This window comes from Chiroxiphia lanceolata, chromosome W (assembly GCF_009829145.1).
Source record: "Chiroxiphia lanceolata isolate bChiLan1 chromosome W, bChiLan1.pri, whole genome shotgun sequence".
Classification (NCBI taxonomy): Eukaryota; Metazoa; Chordata; class Aves; order Passeriformes; family Pipridae; genus Chiroxiphia; species Chiroxiphia lanceolata.
The window spans coordinates 681,785-702,999 of record NC_045670.1 but is presented as its reverse complement, the minus strand read 5'-3'; the positions used below and the strand labels follow the sequence as shown (position 1 = coordinate 702,999).

General features: G+C 43.1%; 1 protein-coding gene across 2 annotated transcripts in view; it reads right to left on the bottom strand.

The window, feature by feature from the left end:
• The window catches only part of LOC116780088 (ceramide transfer protein-like), a 129,005-nt gene that overhangs the window by 47,274 nt on the left and 60,516 nt on the right, over positions 1-21,215 (bottom strand). For both annotated transcript variants that reach the window (XM_032674571.1, XM_032674570.1), the window contains exons 4-5: positions 1,349-1,456; positions 422-560 (exon numbers count right to left, since the gene is read on the bottom strand). In XM_032674571.1, the coding sequence (XP_032530462.1) occupies positions 422-560; positions 1,349-1,456 (247 nt within the window). The remainder of the gene's footprint in view (positions 1-421; positions 561-1,348; positions 1,457-21,215) is intronic.

Genomic DNA, 21,215 nt, shown 5'->3' with positions numbered 1-21,215 from the left:
TGATTCTCCTCCCCATATCATTGGTGGGGAAGGCAAAGCGAGCAAGTAGATGCATGGTACTTGGTTGCCAGCTGGGGTTAAACCATGACAGAGACATAGCAGTAAACTAACTTGAATTCATCTTATGGGGTAAACAATTATTGTTCTATAACATCAAATACTTAAAAGAACATTTATACAGTTGACGGTTAGGGGTTAATATTGAAGTTAAGCAGATTTTTATGGGAATCCAACTTCTGAAGTGAAAATAGTTAACACTGTTTATGCAGAAATATCTATGATTGATCCCATTAGTAAAGAGTAAATTTAATATATCTATTTCATTTATATGGTATCAAATGCTATAGTAACTATTTCAAAGGCTATTACTATGTAAAAAGATAAATTCTATGGAGATAAGAGTTTTCAATTCCAGTTTTACCTTTATCCCTCTGGAGTTCATCTTTGGAAACTGCATCTGCACAGGCATCAAAGTATTTCTGTAAAGTATCAACTTGTCTACACAAGATGTCTCTAAAGGTTTCCATTTCTGCAAGCTTCTCATGTAAGCTATGGCCCTTCTGAAAATACAAGCAAAAAAGGTTCAAATGCTTCTACAGACTCAGCAATAGTTCAATGCAAAAAAAAAAGGATTTCTGCAATTATGAAGAACAAATTCTTTAAGTACACCAAAGAAATTTCAGATATCAGCAGCTATGAAATACTGTTAATGTTAGAACATAAGAAACCGTATAAAAGTGTTTCTTTCTCATTTTGTCCACTGGTCTCAATTTTTCCTCTTGACTGCATCTGCTACTTTAGAGCATTCAATAAAAGCTTATTAAAAACAATCTTACATACTACCAGGTTTACACCTATTTGCCTGAAAAGTCAGTTCTAGTTTAAGATCTTTGTTCTAATCTTTACTCTCCTCTTTCTTGTGTTGCTCCTCTTGTGCTCTCACAGAAGTACAGCCCATCCAATTTCAAATGTTAAATATTAATACATATGAAACAAAGCTGTTATTTGTCAATCGCTAATAAGCAAATTTAAGTCACAGAATCAGCATTTCCTTTCATTTAGAAGTCCTTATATTCTCAGAAGTATGTTAAGAAAGGCTAATAAATCCTCCCACAGGTTTGATTTGAAAATGACAGCATAGTTTGAGGGACAACTGCATAGAGGCATGAAAAAGGTTCCTGTACAATCTGTTCATCATCACATGCTGAATTACTAACACTTATAACAAACTAAAGATTTGTTGGTTTTTTTTCCAATAATTGTGTGAATAAGTCTTCACATAGCTTATTTACTTTCCAGTTCTGTGTGTTATTTACACACCAATACTAAGAAAATGTTATTCACTAACCTTGAATGAAGAGGTGGATGTTGCAGAGTATCCACTTGCTCCAGAAACAAGAGACACCATGGAGCCATGGCGTCTCAAACTTGACTCTGATGCATAGCCAGATTCAGTCTAAAAACCAAACCACACACAAAAGTAGATTGATGAGGTTTTTAATAAAAAAAGAAATAATGAAAGCAAGTTTAATATCATCTCCTCTAAACTAACCCATTTGTTTCTTGTCAGGAAGCAGCAAGGGCTTAATAACTCGGATTGTGCCTGCAAGTTTAAGATGTTGATGTAGCTGTAAAGTTACTATGAATCTTTTTTTTTTTAATCATGTTGATCTGGAAAAAAGTAGTTATATGCAACTTATGTGTCTCCAAAATAGTAACTAATTAAATAATGAAAAAAATAAAAAACCTCTATTGATTAAAATAGAACAAAAAAGGTATAAGAATATTGTTTAAAAAATGTCCTCACAAGTGTAACAGACACAGATACTGAGGAACTGGAAGAAAAATATTTTCCTAAAGGTAATATAAAATGGCCCAGGCATGGCAAAGCAGAAGAAAAACCCTGAAAGAGAATGTAAGACAGTGTTGGAAAATTTTATTCCCTGACTATTGTATCAGTCTTTGGACAATCAGAGCTCAAATCAGTCCAGCAGTTTAATTACCTAGGCAACCTCATCTCCTCAGATGGTAAGATTGACGGAGAGATAGACAACAGGTTAGCAAAGTCATATAGTGTTTTCGGAAAACTCCATAAAAGAGTATGACGTAATAAACACTTGAAGAAAAGTACCAAGATCAGTGTTTACAAAGCCATTGTGCTGTCTACTCTTTTATATGGTTCCGAATCATGGGTCATCTACCACCACCACCTGCGTCTCTTAGAACGCTTCCATCAACGCTGTCTCCGTACAATCCTTAACATCTGCTGGTCAGATTATGTGACCAATACATCTGTTCTAGAACAAGCAGCAGTTACAAGCATTGAGGCCATGTTACTGAGAACACAGGGCATGTCTCCAGGATGAAGGACCACCACCTCCCTAAGATCTTGATCTATGGTGAACTTACCACTGGTTACCGCAAGAGAGGAGCCCCAAAGAGAAGATACAAGGATGCCTGAAACAACATCTCAGCCTTGACCATATTGATCATCATAACTGGTCTACTCTGGCCTCAAATTGGGAGGTCTGGAGACACACCATTTATAACGCTGCTGATGCTTTTGAGAAAGCATGCAGGATCACTCTCGAGGAGAAAAGACAAAACAGAAAGAATCGTGTCTTGCAGAATATACCACCTAAGGAGTCTTTCTGTTGTGCCTTTTGCAATTGGACACTTCTATCTCGTATTGGTCTCATTAACCACCAGCATGCTTGTAACAAATGTGGATAGAGCCTTTCCCAAATCTTCGTTCACGAAGTCTAGCCATGATGATGATGATGATGAATTTGTATGAACTTTCTTCATCCCAGGAGGACTCTGGGAACTAGCGACCTGTCAACCTCACCTCTGTGCCTCGGAAGATCCTGGAACAGGTCCTCCTAGAAGCTATGCTAAGGCACATGGAGGACAGGGAGGTGTTTCGAGAGAGCCAGCATGGTTTCACCAAGGGCAAGTCCTGCCTAACCAACCTAGTGGCCTTCTGTCATGGAGTAACTACAGCAGTGGACAAGGGAAGGGTTACAGATATTTATCTGGACTTCTGTAAAGGCCTTTGACATGGTCCCCCACAACATCCTCTCTAAATTGGAAAGACAAGGATTTGATAGGCGGACTGTTCGGCAGATAAGGAATTGGTTGGATGGTTGCATCCAGAGGGTAGTGGTCAACGGCTCAGAGTCCTGATGGACATCAGTGACAAGTGGTGTCCCTCAGGGATCCGTATTGGGACCAGTGCTATTCAATGTCTTCATCTGAAACAGAGCAAGACCTGAAGAGCTAACTCAGAATGCATGCTCTGAGCAAAGAAATAAATAACCAAGATTCAGGGACTAGTGGAAGATAACACTTTACCAAAGAATGCTGACACACTGACACAAAAGAACATAAAGTAAGAGTACAGGGAAATAAAGAGTACCAAAAATGCTAACACACATACATAAATAGACATAAGGAAGGAACACGGAGAGATAAGGGGAAAGAGAAGGGTCAGAGTCCAGAAACTCCTGCCAAATACACGTCCGAGTCAGCAGAATTAAGGAAAGTTCAAAAGTTTACCTGAGGGAGAAGAGCAAAAAGACTACCCCTGAGGCTGAAGTAACAGGAAGTACCACTGAGATTCTCCCCAAAATGATGACCCTGCCCCTGACTCCACCCTAGCTCCGCCTGATATGAATATTATAACTAGATGTTGCAATAATATGAATATGCATGTAAAGATGATGTAATCTCTTGCAAAAATTTTATAAATAGTCTAAGTTTTCGCTGATTGCTTCAGAACTCTTTGTCCAGCATGAACTGGGAGTTCCCCAACGTTGCCTGAAATAAATACCTTGCTGCTTAAAGACCAAATTCTGACTCTGAACAGTTCCATTGCGCCTTTTTGGGCATCACATCAATGGCATAGAGAAAGGGATTGAGTGCACCCTCAGCAAGTTTGCAGACAACACCCACCTGAGTGGTGTGGTTGACACTCCTGAAGGACAGGATGCCATCCAGAGGGACCTGGACAAGCTTGAGAAGTGGGTCCATGGGAACCTCATGAAACTTAACAAGGTCAAGTGCAAGGTGCTGCACCTGGGTTGCCCAGCTGCACCAGACAACCCCCAGTATCAATACAGGCTGGGGGACAAATGGATCGAGAGCAGCTCTGCTGAGAAGGACTTGGAGGATACCAGTGGATGAGAGGCTGGACATGAGCTGGCAGTGTGTGCTTGCAGCCCAGAAAGCCAATTGTATCCTGGGCTGCATCAAAAACAGGGTGGTCAGTAAGTCAAGGGAGGTGATTCTGCCCCTCCACTCTGCTCTTGAGACCCCGCTTGGAGCGCTGCATTCAGCTCTGGGACCCTCAGCACAGGAAAGACATCTGTCGCAGTCGTAGTGAGAATGGACTGTTTGCTAAAGAGGATGAGTTATGAGGTAGACCAAACTCCTCTCTCTTTGCAATTGTAATGTCAAATTAAGGGGCTTTACTCGAGGAAAATGTGGAAAAAACAGAAGAAATAACAACCCTTTATTAAAAGATATATGTATGTTAGCAAAAACAGTAACAAGAAACAACAATAACAACAACAAGTCTAAATGGATACTCCTCTGTCCGTTAGCACAGTCCTAATTGTGGCCTGCCGGGGATGTTGTTGGATCGCCGGAAGGTGCAGGGTCTGCAGCGCCTTGTTGTGGCCTGCAGGGGGCTCTGTGGGATCACTGGAAAGTACAGGACCTGCAGTACCTGGTCGTGGTCGGCAGGGGGCGCTGTGGGATCACTGGAAGGTGCAGGACCTGCAGTACCTGGTCGTGGTCTGCAGGGGGCGCTGTGGGATTGCTGGAAGGTGCAGGACCTGCAGTACCTGGTTGTGGTCGGCAGGGGGCGCTGTGGGCTCCGGCAGCCACCACGTGGGCAGAGGGGTCTGGAGGGAGCAGCCCCAGCCCACAGGAGAAACTGAGAGGGAAAACAGGGGTGGGACCCCTTCTCCTCAATGGAAGGAAGGGGTGAGGGGGAAAAAAAAAAGTTCACCCCTCAAGAGGACTCACTGTTCCCAGATGATAGTGTTTCCAAGGCTCTCCAATTTTTCTCCAGCAAGTACAGACCTCTCCGATGAAAAGAAGCAGCAAAGACTCGTCGGCCCCAGCGGGAATCACACGACACTGGCAGTGCAGGATCGATAGGCAGGCCTCACCAGGACGGAAAAAACCAGAGAAGAGAGCTGGCTCCCAGACTTTCCTCTAGAGATGCCTGAAAACAGTCCCCGTCCCTGTCCTGGTCCGAGCACGCTGCCGTCTCTTGCTGTCTCTTGTGTCCTCCCCGTCTCTGTCTCAAACATTCCCCCATCACCCCAGCAGTTAAAGGTCCATTAAGCAGATCGGTCAGTTCCTTTGTAAGGCTAATCGACTCCCTTCCCCCCTTCGAACTCTGTTTCTTTTACAGGGAAAGCAGGGGAAGGGAAAATTCCTCTCTCAGATTTATAACCCATAACACATCAACCTGTTGGAGTGAGTCTAGAGGAGGGCCATGAAGATGATTAGAGGGATGAAACACCTCTCCTATTAGGAAAGGCTGGGAGAGTTGGGGTTATTTGGTCTGGAGAAGAGAAGGTTCCAGGGTGAGTTTAGTGTGGCCCTTCAGTACCTAAAGGGGATCTACAAGAAGGCGGGAGAGGGACTCTATACAAGGGTATGTAGTGATAGAACAAGGGGGAATGGCTTTAAACTGATAGAGGGCAGGTTTAGATTAGACATTAGGAGGAAATTCTTTACTGTGAGGGTGGTGAGGCACTGGAACAGGTTGCCCAGAGAAGTTGTGAATTTCCCATCCTTGGAAGTGTTCAAGGCCAGGTTGGATGGGGTTCTAAGCAATTTGGTCTAGTGAAAGGTATCCCTGCCCATGGCAGGGGGATTGGAACTAAATGATCTTTAAGGTCCCTTGCAACCCAAACCATTCTACGATTCTTAAGATATATAGTTAACATTGTATACTGTATAGTCATGGTTAAGTAAGCATGACTAAAGGACCCCAGCTCATTGCAAGAAGGACAGAGTCCATGCTGAAGAATAAAGGATATGCCCGGACTATCAAGACAAAACCAGCATCCTAACCCCTCTAACACCTCTGTGAAACCCTCCCAATTATCTAGTATCATAGACAAGTAACTGTAGTAAGACCCACTCCAGACACATCTCAATCAAGAAAAAAATCAGATGGATGATGATGCCACAGAATTATAGTTGCTTTGCAAAACAGTAATATGTGTGTGTTAAAGTAATGATTGGTCAAATCATGTTGTATCTGAACACTTGAAAGGTATAAGAGTCACGTGTAAAATCACATTTGATGTACCCCAATTTGAATGGGACACCTCATGAGCATGAATAAAGAATTACTTATAATTTTATACTATACATCCTCACCTCTCCTCTCTGTCAACATGGGGCAGTTGCAAAATTTCTGTGACAAAGAAACATGGTTCAGAGTAATATCTGAAATACTGTTAATAGATGAATTTGATCAAGTAGACAGAGAATACTGTAAAGGATCTTTGATGGAATAAGAAATACTGTAGTGGTAGACAAATTCAGATGGGGTAGGGAGAACGGTAGACAGAACATATGATATGGAACAAGCAAGAAGTAACAATGAAATTCTAGCTGCTGGACTTTTGTGGAAAATGTGAATATGGCATTGGCTTTGGGAAGGTGAGAAAGTGCTGATAAATTAAGATGCAAATAAACTTTAAGACTATTAAAAGAAAGGACACAAAGTTGAAGTTAGTTAAAACGGGAATTTAGAGAAATGCAGGTGTGCAGGACAAAGCATGTATGTTTGGGTTACAAAGGAACAGTGGCAGAGAAACATAGTTTTTGAAAAATTAAAGTATGACTTTAAAAAGTGAGTTCCAGATTTGTTAACATAATTCCTGAATGAATGTGACTGAATGAGATTACCCAGCAAAAACAAGTAAAAAGGAGCCAAGAGTCAGTTTCTATCTGGTCCATTTAAAGAATAAGGTATAAGACAACAAAGCATTGAGGAAACAGAAGAAAGAGAAACAGGATGAGTATCAAAAGTAGAAGCAAAGTAGAAAAATGAAAATTATTAAAAAACGCAAGTACAGTTAGAAAAAGATCCTCCAAGTCTTGATGGGAAATGGTTAAGTAATCATCAACTTAAAAAAAAAAAAAAGAGAAAGGGAGAGCAGAAAGGAGTGAAAAAGACAAAAAAAGGAAAAAAGGAAAAATGGCATTCAAAAGTTCAAAAGATTTAAGAAGGTACATCTTAAGTTAATTGCTTAATTTAGCAAAAAACCAAAAATATTGTAACATCTGAGATAGCATAAATACAAGTTTTTTTAATGATAGTCTGGAGTGAAATGATATAAGGCAAGATGCATTTAGAAATTTCTGCTATGAATAATGCATTTAAAGCTATTTTATACAGAACAAGGGTCCTAGAAAAGTAGTAACATAACTGTAGTGATGGAAGTGCTAAAAGCTCAATTTTTTAACAATTAGTGCTACTATTTGCAGGCTCTAGAATCCTGCCATCATTGGTTGGTGTCCTGTACAGTCCTTCAACCATTGTTGTTTCATTTTTAATTTAACATGTTTCCATATAGTGTATATCTCATTTCAAATCTTACTCAATATGTGTTAGGGGTACACAGTTCAAAGAGTGAAGTCATTCAGACAAAACACATCCACGTTTTTTAACAATTAGTGTTACTATTTGTTTTAAAGCATAGTTTTAAAATATCTCTTGGCTTTTTATTAAAACATTCACATTGGATACACAGGGCTCTTCTAGAATATGAGTTCAAGCGTTAAGCAGTATACCTAACTTTGGTAACATATACTGGACACATTTTGAGTTGAATTGCACTTGGGTTACAGTGCAGAGATTTTACCTTAAATCACTGGATTTTAAGTATAACAAAACAAATAATGAAGTTTTGATTAGGTTTTTTGCAAATACTCAAGTAAGGGTTTTTGGCTCTTTATATGGACTTTAAGACTTTCAAAGGCTTGACAAGGGAAAACAGAACAGGTAAGGGAATAAAAGGATTTTTAAAAGAAAAATTAAGAGTTTTAGGTATACAATACTATAATTTAATTTCAGAAGTGTTTAATGAGCATTAATCTGAAGACAGTATTTTATAAGAGTCTCAACACCTCAAAGCATCATAAAACACTTTTGTTTAGATTTCGTCTAAATGCAAATCTAAACCAAACCACTATTTTCCTGGTAACTTCAATGTTTACTTATTCATACACTACAAATATTAAGATGACTTTGAACATGCTTTTACTACAGTCAGTTTGACAGTACGGACTCATTCTCTTTTCTATTTAAGTTGTACACACTAAAAAGAAGATCAAATTTCATTTCAACTGGATATGACTTGATGAACAGATCAATTTTAAAATGTAGCCAAAATATCCATTGCATTGAGGTCAAAGCATTTTAACAAAGTACAACAAATGTTTTCTGATTTTCTCCTTTAAGAGAGAAAGACATATCTATGCAAAACCTGTATTTAAGCTTAAGAAGTGAAATTTCTGAATGTCCTCATTTGAAGATTTAATCAAAGTCACATCTTAATAGTACTACTCTAGTACTTACAAGAACAGGTGTAATCTTAGAAGTAAAAAAATCTTATTACTTATATTCTTCACTTGAATTAAATCCTTTTCTTCCAATATTACCCTTATAGTCAATGCTTGGTTAATTTAGTTCACAAAATAAAAGTTGAGGGGTGAAAGAACAAAAACACCTTATTTCCATATCAATATATAAGCTTGATACTTTTTAAAGGTACCTTTTCTGCAGTATGTTTATTTGACTGTCATTTATGCTTGTGATTAATAGTTCCACTAAACAGTTCATCCATGCTTCTGGACTGTTGTCAGAGACTGAAATGGTTGGTGATTTATGCATTCTAGGAGACTCTTGCAAGATTTTGACCTTTGCATTGTATCTCTGATGGGCAGTTGGGCCCGTCCCTCCCTCCAGTGAAGAGCCAAGTTTGCAGGCTTTTGACTTTTGCATTATACCTCTGATGGCCCATCAAAGCCCATCCCCCCCTCTGCCAATCTTGAAAAGCGGGAACCAGGCCAGACACAGAAAAACTCTGCGCAGGCCCAGGGAGAGGTTGGAGGCTCAAGGCATGGCCCGTGAACACTAACCATGGATATAATAACTCATAACTTCTTGGCGTATGGGGGCTTCCGTCCTTCACCCCCAGTAGATCAAGGTCACCACTTCAACTGACAGACATGGAAGCGGCAACTACCAAGTGTCATCGCTGGACCCCGTGGGCAGTGACTATATATGTTTTTTCCACTCTCTTCTTTTTCCTTACTCTCCCTTACTCTTATCCTGTCTTTCTCTCCCCTATGCATTTTCTCCCCCCCCCAAAGGTTATTCCCCCAAAGGTTATCTCTATGCCACGTTGTTATATGACAACACCCAAAATGCTAGCATACCTGTTGATAATGACAACACCCAAAACGCTAGCATAGCTGTTGATACAAAATTGTTAAAATAAACCTTACCAATATATGTTTTCAGACACCGATTATTCAGTGTCGTTTCACTCTAATCCACCCCAAGGGAATTATTGATAAGAACCTGGGTTACCCCCCTACCTTTTTCTGGGGAGGGTCATAACAACTGTATACAAGAAAGGTATCAGCTTGGAAACCCCATCCATAAAAAGGTGTTAGAGAATCAGAAACACAGAATCATTCAGGTTGAAAAAGACCTCTGAGATCAAGTCCAAACTTTGACTAACCACCTTTTCAACTAGACCATGGCAGTAAGTGCCATGTCCAGTCACTTCTTGAACACCTCCAGGGATGGTGACTCCACAATTTCCCTGGGTAGCACGTTCACATGTTTAATAATACTTTCACTCATATGTGTTAGGGGTACACAGTTCAAAGAGTGAAGTCATTCAGACAAAACACATCCATGTTTGAATCCTTGCCCATGTCTCCCGGCTCTTCTTTGTCCGTACGTCAAAGACCTGGTCAAAGACCTGGTCCTATCTAACAGTGTTGTGACTTCTGTCAACACTTAATTTATTATTGCTTCATCTAGGTAGTTGGAGGAATTATAGCAGACCTAAGACTTCAAGCTTATTCATAGGATTGTAGGGTAATTCAGGTTGGAAGAGACCTCAAGAGGTCTCTAGCCCAACCTCCTGCTTAAAGGAAGGACAGTTTGAATCAGACTGGGTTGCTTATGGATTTATCAAGTCTGATTTCAAGTCTCCAAGGTTGAAGACTGCACAGCCTTTCTGAGCAGCCTGTTCTGATGCTCAGCTGTTGATATATATTCACTTGGAGCACCTCTTATTCCGGTATCTGCCTATTGGTTTTCCTCTTCCTACTATAGACTACTGCGAAGACTCTGGCTCCATTTGTTGATGACCTCCTCGGAGTTATTGAAAGGTTACTATTAAGTTCCCCCACAAAAGCCTTCTCTATTCCACGCTGAGCAAACACAGTTCACTCATGCTGATCAGACTTGGCTTAGAGCATGGATGAAGTGAATTTTTTCTTACGAGTATGTTATTACAGAATAATATGTTAGTATAGAATTTGGTTTAGATAAGTTGTCATATTTTTTCTTCTTCTGTGGACTAATGTTAAAGCACTTGTTTTCAACTGCAAGCAGTTAAACATTCAAACCTAAATTTCACTCATACAGAATTACAGAATCATTTAGATTGGAAAAGACCTCTAAGATCATTGAGTCCCACCTTTGACCAATCACCACCTTGTCAACTTAAGACCATAGCACTAAGTGCCACGTCCAGTCATTTCTTGAACACCTCCAGGGATGGTGACTCCACTGCCTCCCTGGGCAGTCCGTTCCAATGCTTAACAACCCTTTCCCTGAAGAAATTCTTTCTGGTGTCCAACCTGAACCTCCCCCGGCACAGCTTGAGGTTACTTCCTCTTGTCCTATCTCTAGATGATTGGGAGAAGAGACCAACCCCCACCTTGCTACAACCTCCTTTCAGGTAGTTGTAGAGAGCAATAAAGTCTCCCCTGAGCCTCGTCTCCAGGTTAAACAACCCCAGCTCCCTCAGCCGCTTCTGATATGACTTATTCTCTAGACCCTTCACCAGCTTCGTTGCCATTCTCTGGACATGCTCCAGGCCCTCAGTGTCCTTCTTGTAATGGAAGGGCTCAGAACTGGACACAGTACTTGAGGTGCAGCCTCACCTGTGCCGAGTACAGAGGGACAATCACTTCCCTGGTCCTGCTGGCCACACCATTTCTGGTACAGACCAGGATGCCGTTGGCTTTCTTGGCCACCTGGGCACACTGCTGGCTTATGTTCAGCTGACTGTCAGCCAACACCCCAAGTCCCTTTTCCACTGGGCAGCTTTCCAGCCACTCTTCACCCAGCCTGTAGTGCTGCATGGGGTTATTGTGACTCAGGTGCAGGACCCAGCACTGGGCCTTGTTGAACCTCATACAATTGGCCTTGGCCCATCAATTCAACCTGTCCAGATCCCTCTGCAGAGCCTTCCTACCCTCCAGCAGATCAACACTCCCACCCAACTTGGTGTTGTATGGCAAACTTACTTAAACAGGACTGGTCCCAATACTGAGCATTGGGGAACCCCACTAGTGACCAGCCACCAACTGGATACAGCACCATTCACCACCACTCTCTGGGCCCGGCCATCCAGCCAGCGAAGAGTGCACCTGTCCAAGTCGTGTGTAAGGTAAAATATACGCAGGTACTTTCCCCAAAAATGCCAAGGCAATGGAAAGGGTTCAAAAAGGTTTATTTTGGAGGCAAGGACACTAAAAACTTACAAAAGCCAGGACTGCTGATAAATGATGGAGAGCGGCTTAGTGAGCTCTTCAGTCAGCTCCCTCAGCACCCTCAGGTGAATCTTATCCAGCCCCATAGACTTGTGAGTGTCTAAGTGGCACAGCAGGTCACTAACTACTTCCTCCTGGATTACAGGGGGTCTATTCTGCTCCTTGTCCCTGTCTCCCAGCTCAGGGGGCTGATTGCCCTGAGGATAACCGGTCTTACTGTTAAAGACTGAGGCAAAGAAGGCATTAAGCACCTCAACCTTTTCCTCATCCTTGGTGACTATATTCCCCCCTGCATCCAATAAAGGATGGAGATTTTCCTCGGCCCTCCTGTTGCTGTTGATGTATTTATAAAAACACTTTTATTATCTTTCACAGCAGTGGTCAGATTGAGTTCTAGTTGAGCTTTCGCCTTTCTAATTTTTTCTCTGCATGACCTAACGACATCCTTGTACTCTTCCTGAGTTGTCTGCCCCTTCTTCCAAAGGTCATAAACCCTCTTTTTTCCCCTGAGTTCCTGCGAAAGATCCCTGTTCAGTCAGGCCAGTCTTCTTCCCCGACGGCTTGTCTTTCAGCACAGAGGGGACGACCTGCTCCTGGCACCTTTAAGATTTCCTTCTTAAAGTATGTCCAGCCTTCCTGGACCCCTTTGTTATTACGGACTGTTTACCAGGGGACTCTCTGAACCAGTGTCTTGAACAGACCAAAGTCCACCATCCGGAAGTCCAAGGTCTAGGTTTCGTTGACGCCCCCCTCCTTACTTCACCAAGAATCAAAAACTGACTCCTCTCTGCTGTGTTGAGTTTCCAGGAGACATCCAGCAAGTTAAAGTCCCCCACAAGTACAAGGGCTAGTGATCATGAAACATCAGAGAACCGCTTATAGAAGACTTCATTTGCCTCTTTGTCCTGGTTGGCTGGTCTGTAACAGAATCCCACCAAGATATCTGCCTTGTGAGCCTTCCCCCGATTCTTACCCATAGGCACTCATACAGCAACATACCACCTCATACACCGTGAGTAAATACTTTTTAAAGGGGATCACAAGCTTATTTGGACTTGGTTTTCCAGAAATTAAAATAGCAAAAGCATTAGCTCAGTTGATTAGAGCATGGTGTTAATAACCCCAAGGTCGTGGGTTTTATCCCCATATGGGTCGTGCCATTCACTTTAGAGTTGGATTTGGTGATCCTTGTGGGTCCCTTTCATCTCAGAGTATTCTGTGATTCTAAAAACTTGGAGATTTTAAGTTTTGGTAGACCTGCAACTTTGTCACACTTGTCAGTGAAATTTTCTGGGGTTTACAGCACACTCACGGTGAAGTACTGTAATTCTAATATAAAATGACCTTTTTTATTTGGATTCCTCTAATTCCTAGCCTTTTAGGTGAGGAGATTTTGATTGAATTAAATAATATAAAATCATGATGGGTTAGCCTTGGCTAACAGCCAAATGCCCACCCAACTGCTCACTTAGCACCCCATCCAGCAGGACTGGAGTGAGTGGTGGGGGGGGGAATAGGATGAGAAAGCTCACAAATCAAGACAGGAAGATTGCTTACCAGTTCTTGTCATGGCAGAAAATCTGTTGCTGGTTAAAATAGGTACAGTTAGCAGGAAACAAAAAGACAAACACTAAAACAGCTTTCTTCCCCCATTTCCCAGTCTCAACTTCACTCTTTCACTGCAGGCCCCTCTATCCCCCTGTTTGCTAGCCCCAAGGAATGCAGAGTGTTGGGGGGTGGGAGGTGGGGAGTGGAGGGTTGGAGGTCAATCCAAAACACTTAGTTTCTGCCACTCCTTCCCCTCATACTTTTCCCCTGCTCCAGCACAGGTCCTTTTCAGGGTTGTAGTCCTCTGGGAAAACTCTGCTTCAGTTGGAGTCCTCCATGGAACATGGTTCCTTCAGGAAATGTCCCTCTGCTCCAGTGCAGGGTCCTCCATGGGCTACAGTGTGGATATATTCTCTTCCCTGGAACTCTTCCTCATCATTCTCTTCTGGCCTTGGCATTCCCTCTGTTTCTCACTTTTTTTTCCCCCTCCTCTCTCCCTGGACTGTTTTTTGCTCTTAAACACATTTTCACAGAGGTTCCATGCATTTGGTGGATGGGCTCAACTGTGTCCTGTGGTGGGTCTGTTTTGGAGCCTATCTGACACAGGACAGACCCTGGCTACCTCCTGCAGAGGCCACTCCTGCAGCCCCCCACAACCAACACCTTGACACCTACACCCTGCACAAGAATTTAAAGACAGCAGTTGAATGTATTCAGACCTTTGCTAACATTATTCCGCTTCAGTTGTAGGGTTTCTTTTGTTTTGTTTTTTTCACCTTGTTGTTTTAGTGATTAAACATGGCTCTGTAAAAGTCTCTTCTATAAATCTGGGCCTGAGCAAAAATAAATTACTCTGTCATCTGATAAATAGATGTAGGAGGAGAATGATGTTGATCTGTGTACTCTTGGGTTTCTTGGATAGATGCTTATGCTGCTCCGAAAAGGAAATAAATATTAGAAGATGATGAAGTTCAGAATATTTTCTCTGAGAGGTTAGAGGGGAAAATTATATTAAACTGGGCAGCTGTTTGTGTTTGTTCTATCTGGGAGGTTTTTAAAGCTCTTGTAAGTCTGTCCAGTGTCTGTAAAAGACCAGCTAGAAGAACTGAAAGGTGCAGCGTCAAGGTTGTCCTTTGTATATCAGCAGATTCACTCCGCAGGCCCTGTGCTGTGCAGGTTTGTCATAGGAAGAACAGGACCTCTGTCAGTGGCTAAAAGCAATGAGTGTTTTACAAGTTGTGTAAGTACCATTGTAATCCAGTTTGCACTCCTTCCCTCTCCAGCCTCCGCACTTCACTAGCTTCAGAACCATGTTTTACTTGGCAGCAAAACACAAATGTGATTAGTGAGAGTCCTGCTACGTCACAAAATTATACAGTCTCCATCTTGTAGAGGACCAGTTTAGCCTAAAGATGAGATTTATGTCTACTGAACTTGGAGCAAATATATTTCAAAATTATACCTGTCTTAAATTATTTCTAATATTAAAAAGCTCAAGTTCATCAGAATTTGTTGAATCTGGAGCTGACTACAATTTGGCTTGAGATGAGTATAGTGCTATGAAGTGAGTATCTTTCTCTTGAAACCCTGTTTTTTAAATAGATGAAAGGTTTTAAGTTGCATCAAGAATCGAAAACTCTATCATTTCATGGTTGCTATGCCCAAGACGACCTCTGACCACCACATCTCCCACCAGCCCTCCTCTGTTTGTAAACAGCAGGTCTAGCGGGGCACCATCCCTGGTAGGTTCACTTACCATCTGTGTCAGTGTAGTAGGATGCTCTGCCTTGATAGGGCTTATCTGCCTAGGCTTGGAATTTGGTCAGAGAATTCAAACAAAGCAAGCTATCAGTGGTTAGTTATGGCTGGTTGTTGCCATGGTGCTGCTTTTAGTGTTCAGTTATGCTAAAACCAACCTGATTCCCCAAACTTCAAACACATATCCTGCTTTTTGAAGCAGGATTTGACAGATAAGCTGCTAGCTGGCCTGGAGATATGTGAATGACAGTCAATCACTTTATAACTATAAAAGCCCAGTCCAACTTTCTTCCACATACTTTCTTGAAGTGTATGGAGCTTCTCTGTGAAGCAGGGATGCCTCTTCATGGTTACTCCCCAGGGGTTAAGTGAAATCTGCCTACTATCGTTGTGTGGTGAGTTACATCAATCTCTATTTAACGATTGTTTATTTTGCTAGCTTTGATACAATTGCCTTATTATAATTGCTTTAATATAATTGCTTTGACATAGTGCACTATACTATCCTATCTTATACTATACTATTAGTAGTTTTTAGCTTTTATACTGTGTAGTAAATAATTCTGATTAAGATCTTTCATCTGTTCATTTGCCTTTTCATTTTTCATAATAAATAATTCATTTAATATAAATATATCTTATTTGCCATCATTAAGACCTGCAGGACAAAAGTGGTATAATCACACCTCTATATTTCCTTAAATTTAAACCGTTGACAAATCTGAGGCTAAGATTGGGTCCAGCCACACCCAGGCTCCTCTCTGAGAAGGAGTCTAGAAAGCAAAGGGGTCCTTTCTGCACCTCACAGCTCAACGAGAGGGCTTCTCTAATAAACTTTGTCTAAGCCTTCCACTCCTCCCCACGACAGTCAGGAAGTTCTCTTCCACACACTCCAGGAACCTCCTAGACTGCCTCCTCTCTGCTGTGTTGAGAATTGATGCCGAAAAACCTCGGAATGATTAACTGCTCAGAGACTTTGCATCTTTAAGCAGCAAGGTAATTGTTTATTCAACGTTGGGAGCAAGTCAGTTCGCACTGGACAAACTTGCTCGACTTGAAAGTGCAAAAGTAAGCCATTTTATACCCTTTAGATACATGGTTACATCATTTAACATACATATTAATAAGTAGGCTAGTCTCTGGACGGAGTCTTTCCAGGCATGCGCAGTCTTCTACTGTGGGGGTCTTCTCCTCAAGTCTTCATCCCTCTGGTGGTCGCCAGTCTTCCTCAAATTGACCTCTTCTTAGGTGACCTGAATTCTTCAAGCTTGCAAAATCCTAGCTTCGGGCCTTCTATATCTTGTTCAAACATCTAGTTTACCTAATTTATTACCGTGTGTATACTACTCCTATTCTTTCCATAATAAGGCCTTTGGTCCAGTGATCAGAACAGAACATGATATTAACCAGTGCTCCTAAAATGTTCTTCTAGCAAAACAGGTAGAGCAAACAGGACAAGGTATACCAGCTGAATCATTGTTAACTCTTTTTAGTGCCTTTTTGCCATCAGTTTCCAGCAGGCACCCAGCAAGTTACTCTCCCACAAGAACAAGGGCTAGCAATTGTGAAACATCAGAGAGCCGCTTATAGAATACTTCGTCTGCCTCTTCATCTTGGTTGGGTGGTCTATAACAGTCTCCCACCAGGATGTCAGCCTTGTTGGCCTTCCCCCTGATTCTTACCCATAGGCACTCAACCTTATTGTCACTATCCTTGAACTCTATATAGCCAAAACACTCCCTTATGTACAGAGCCATTTTACCGCCTCTCCTTCCTCGCCTTTCCCTTCTGAAGAGCTTGTAGCCATCCATTGCAGCACTCCAGTTATGTGAGTCATCCCAGTGATAGCAACTACGCCATAGCTTTCGTGCTGCACACTGACCTCCAGCTCCGCCTGTTTGTTGCCCATACTGTGTGCATTGGTGTAGATGCACTTCAGCTGGGCTATTGATTTCACCCCTGACACAAGCATGCCACCTCTAGGCTCATCTCTAGCGAGCCTGGTCTTATCCCCTTCCCTCTTCAAACCTAGTTTAAAACCCTTTCCATCAATCCTGCCAACTCACGGGCTAGAATCCTTTCCTCCTGTTAGACAGGTGAACTCCATCTGTCTCCAGCAGGCCTGATGCTGTATAAACTGCCCCATGATTGCAAAAGCTAAAATTCCACCAATGGCACCAGCCTTTAAGCCACATGTTGATCATGTGGGTACTCCTGTTCCTTTCAGCATTCTTCCCTGCTACTGAAGGAATTGAGGAAAACACCACCTGTGCTCCTGTCCCTTCAACCAATTGCCCCAGTGCCCTGAAATCCTCCTTTTTGATTGCCCTACGACTTCTCTCATCAACCTCATCGCTGCCGACCTGGACAACCAGCAGTGGGCCAAATCAGTCCAGGTAGTCTCCTGGTCATCTCTCTTACCCGGGCCCCAGGGAAGTAGCAGACTTCCCTGTAGGATGGGTCAAGTCAGCATACAGGGCCCTCAGATCCCCTCAGAAGGGAATCACCCACTACAATTGCCCTTCTTTCTAACACCTGAATTTGTGATCTATCTGGTTGACTGACTTGTTCTGGGTAACCCCCCAGATAGACCTTCTTCTCCACTATCATTTGCCTGACATATCATTTGCCCGACATATCATTTGCCCTACATAAAAAAGCATTTAGGCAGTTTTAGCTACTTACAACCAAGGAGCAAATACAGCAGACTAAACAGCAGACCAAACAGCACACAACACAAATCTGATCCATGTGCACTTACAGATCATATTCACAAAACTGTCTTGGACAATTATGGTTTATCAACCAAAGGGAAAAAATGAAAATTACATCAAGAATACTTGTTTGTCAGAAGAACCAGAAAACAAGTATTGCTTTATAACTGATGCGGAGACAAGTCATCCAGCTCTCAACAGGCACATGCAAGCAGCTTAACACAAACAATGAAAACATGCATCATGCAAAGCCCCACCATTCTACTACCACAGAGAGCAGGTCACTGTTGCATTTATCTTGCAAAGCAGATTTATTTTTTTTTCACTGCAGAAATACTCAATTACATAGAAAAGAGGAATGTTGACACAAGCTAGCTGAATATGAGTCAGCAGTGTGCCCTGGTAGCCAGGAGGGTCAATCGTGTCCTGGGGTGCATCAAGCACATCATGGCAAGACAGTCAAGGGAGGTGATTGTCCCACTCTACTCTGCACTGACGTGGCCTCACCTTGAGTCCTGTGTGCAGTTTTGGGCAACACAATATAAGAAAGATAAAAAGCTATTAGAAACCATCCAAAGGAGGGTCGCAAAGGTGTTGAAGGGTCTAGAGGGGAAACCATGCAAGGAGCGGCTGAGGTCACTTGGTTTGTTAAACCTAGAGAAGAGGTATGATGGATGAAAAGACAGAATGGGAGAGATATGTTGCCTGGAGAAGCATTAATGGAATCTGAATGGACTTTTTACTCACTAGATAATCCACCCAGCAGACTGACAGCTTTTCCCCAGTTTATTGTTGTGTGTTTATGAATCCTTGTACACCCCGGTTTATTGTCAAAATTTATGAATCCTGCTGTACCTCCATATTGTCCCCATTTCTCCCTCAGACTTCCCCTTTGAAAGTTGTTTGTCTCTTTCTCTCCCCTGTTTTCCCACGCCTCTGGTACTGATTGGCTGTAGCTATCACAGTGCAGAGAGAGTTACCATTGACCAGCTCCCTCAGAGACCCGGGAATTCCACCCATCTTTCCCCTGTCCCCCTATCACATCTTTCCCTGAGCTGTCAACCTCTTGCGCCTCCCCGGTTTTGAATGCGCCCCTCAAACAGCGGTTTTTTAAACCCTTGTATCTCTTGAATAAACGGGCATTGCTGCACGAGACCTCAACTGTGTCCGAACCCTAATTGCAGTGCCTGGTCCCATCCCCCATACCCCTGCGGACTGTGGCAAGTGGCTCCCAACGTGAGGCACAGTTGAGAGCTTTCATATTGAGAGAACTCCTGTGCCTGCACTTGGGCTCAGATGACGCCAGGAGAGGCGTTCGTCCCCGCCGGTCCTCTCCAGCAGAACGGGCGACTGCGGGCTCGTGGAAACTGCCCGGGTCATCACACCGGACAGGTGAGCTGATGGGGACATTCCCTGCACCCTACCCCATCATCCACACCCCGATTGGACATTGAAAGAGAGGATTTTCTATCTGAGACTGGAGTGGGGACCTGCACCATGGGACTCACCCTCTCCACCTCTCAAAAATTTGTATATCGGCGCTTGAAAGACTTTGTTATAGAACACGGTCATCCCCTCGACAAAAAGTCAGCCAAAGCGCTTGCCAGATGGCTCGACCGCAAAAGCTATAAGCTTGCCGAGGACACTGATATCGAGAAGTGGCAGGTGGTGGGTTACGACCTCTAGCGGGATAGTGATAAGGGGGACCGTTTAACCAAAGAAGCTCTTATCACGTGGAGGTTAATCCTGATGGTGCTACAGCACCAGGTGATGAACAGGAATATCAGCCTCCCAGAAACCGAAACTAAAAAGGAAGAGACGGACACGGAGCAGACAGATACACCACATGGCGGGGGGGGGAAGAAACCATCGTGACGATCTCAAAATGGGGTCGAGGAGGAGGGACACAGGGATTGCACGGAGCAAAGGCAGAAGGGGGCAGCGCGGGACGGGACAAGGTGGGCTCCCGTAGCTCTACCCTTTAGACCGCCCCCGCCTCCGCCCGATCGCGTCAGGGATCCCTCCCCCGGCACGCCTACGGATACGCCCACCTCCTCCAGTCCCACCTCTTCCCCGGATCCGTCACCTGACCGGGGCGGCAGGGTAGTAAGGGGTGGGGGCAGGGCGAAGTTCAAAGCCTCTTTCCAGCAAGATGGCCAAGCCCATAAGCCGCATAGCACCGGAGCCTGCCGCTACCCCGAACCCGGTTCAGGTCTTGAAGCCTACCCTGCCTGCTGCTACCCCAAACCCGGTTCAGGCACCGAGGTTTATCCTGCCTGCTGCTATCCGCAACCGGACACGGACTCCCCTGAATGGCAGCCAAAACTCCCAGACATCTGGAGGGCTTTCAGGGAAGAGGCTGCTTCAGCTAAGGATACCGAATTCCTGAAAGCGTTTCCTATTTATGTAGAAGAAGGAAAGACCCAATATCGTACCCCATGCTCAAAGACATTAAAAAAGCGATCGTTGAGTACGGGCTGGGGGCACCCTTTACCATCGGGCTGCTGGAATCCTTTTTCTTGCTTATACGTTAATTCCTTATGACATTTGTGCAGTAATAGGAGGATTGTTTACCACAGTACAGTCCTCAGTATTTGAGGCTGAATGGAAAAAAATGATTACTGTATATGTTAATGAAAAAATGGAAAGGAGGGGAATTTCCATCCAGCAAGCAATAGATATGCTTTATGGGGAAGGGAACTATTCTAGTACGAAGGATCAAGTTAGAATTGACCCCAAATTTTTAGAAGCAATCAAAGAATTGGCATTAGAAGCTGTGAAGAGAGTGGTTGATGCTTATGTTCAGACACCCTCCTTCACTCTTATTAACCAAGGCCCAAAAGAACCTTTCGTGGAATTTATAACCAGGTTAAGAGAAGCAATCAGCTGGCAGGTCCATCAAAAAGAGAGTCAGGAAATTTTGTTTAATAAATTGGTTATTGAAAAGGCTAATGAGGACTGCCAGAAAGCATTAAAAATGTTAAAAAATCCCTCCTTACTAGAAATGATAGAAGCCTGTAAGAACATAGGTTCTAATTCCCATAAGGCACGTCTAATTGGTTGCCGCTTTTACAGGGTCTCAGCAATGTTTTGAGTGCGGGGAGAAAGGGCATTTTAAAAAGCACTGTCCTAAATTAAACCCCGAACCAAATTTACCTAAAACCCTATGCCGGAGGTGTGGGAAAGGTCATCATTGGTTCCCCTTAATTGGACCATTCTCTCTGTTGTTCACCCTTCAACACACCTAAGCTCCTATGAGCAATTAGCCAGAGTCAGGCCATCTGCCCTAGTAGATCCTGACAAAACATACCTAATGATATCACATCTCTCAGCAGTGGCTAATGGAATCATTGTTGT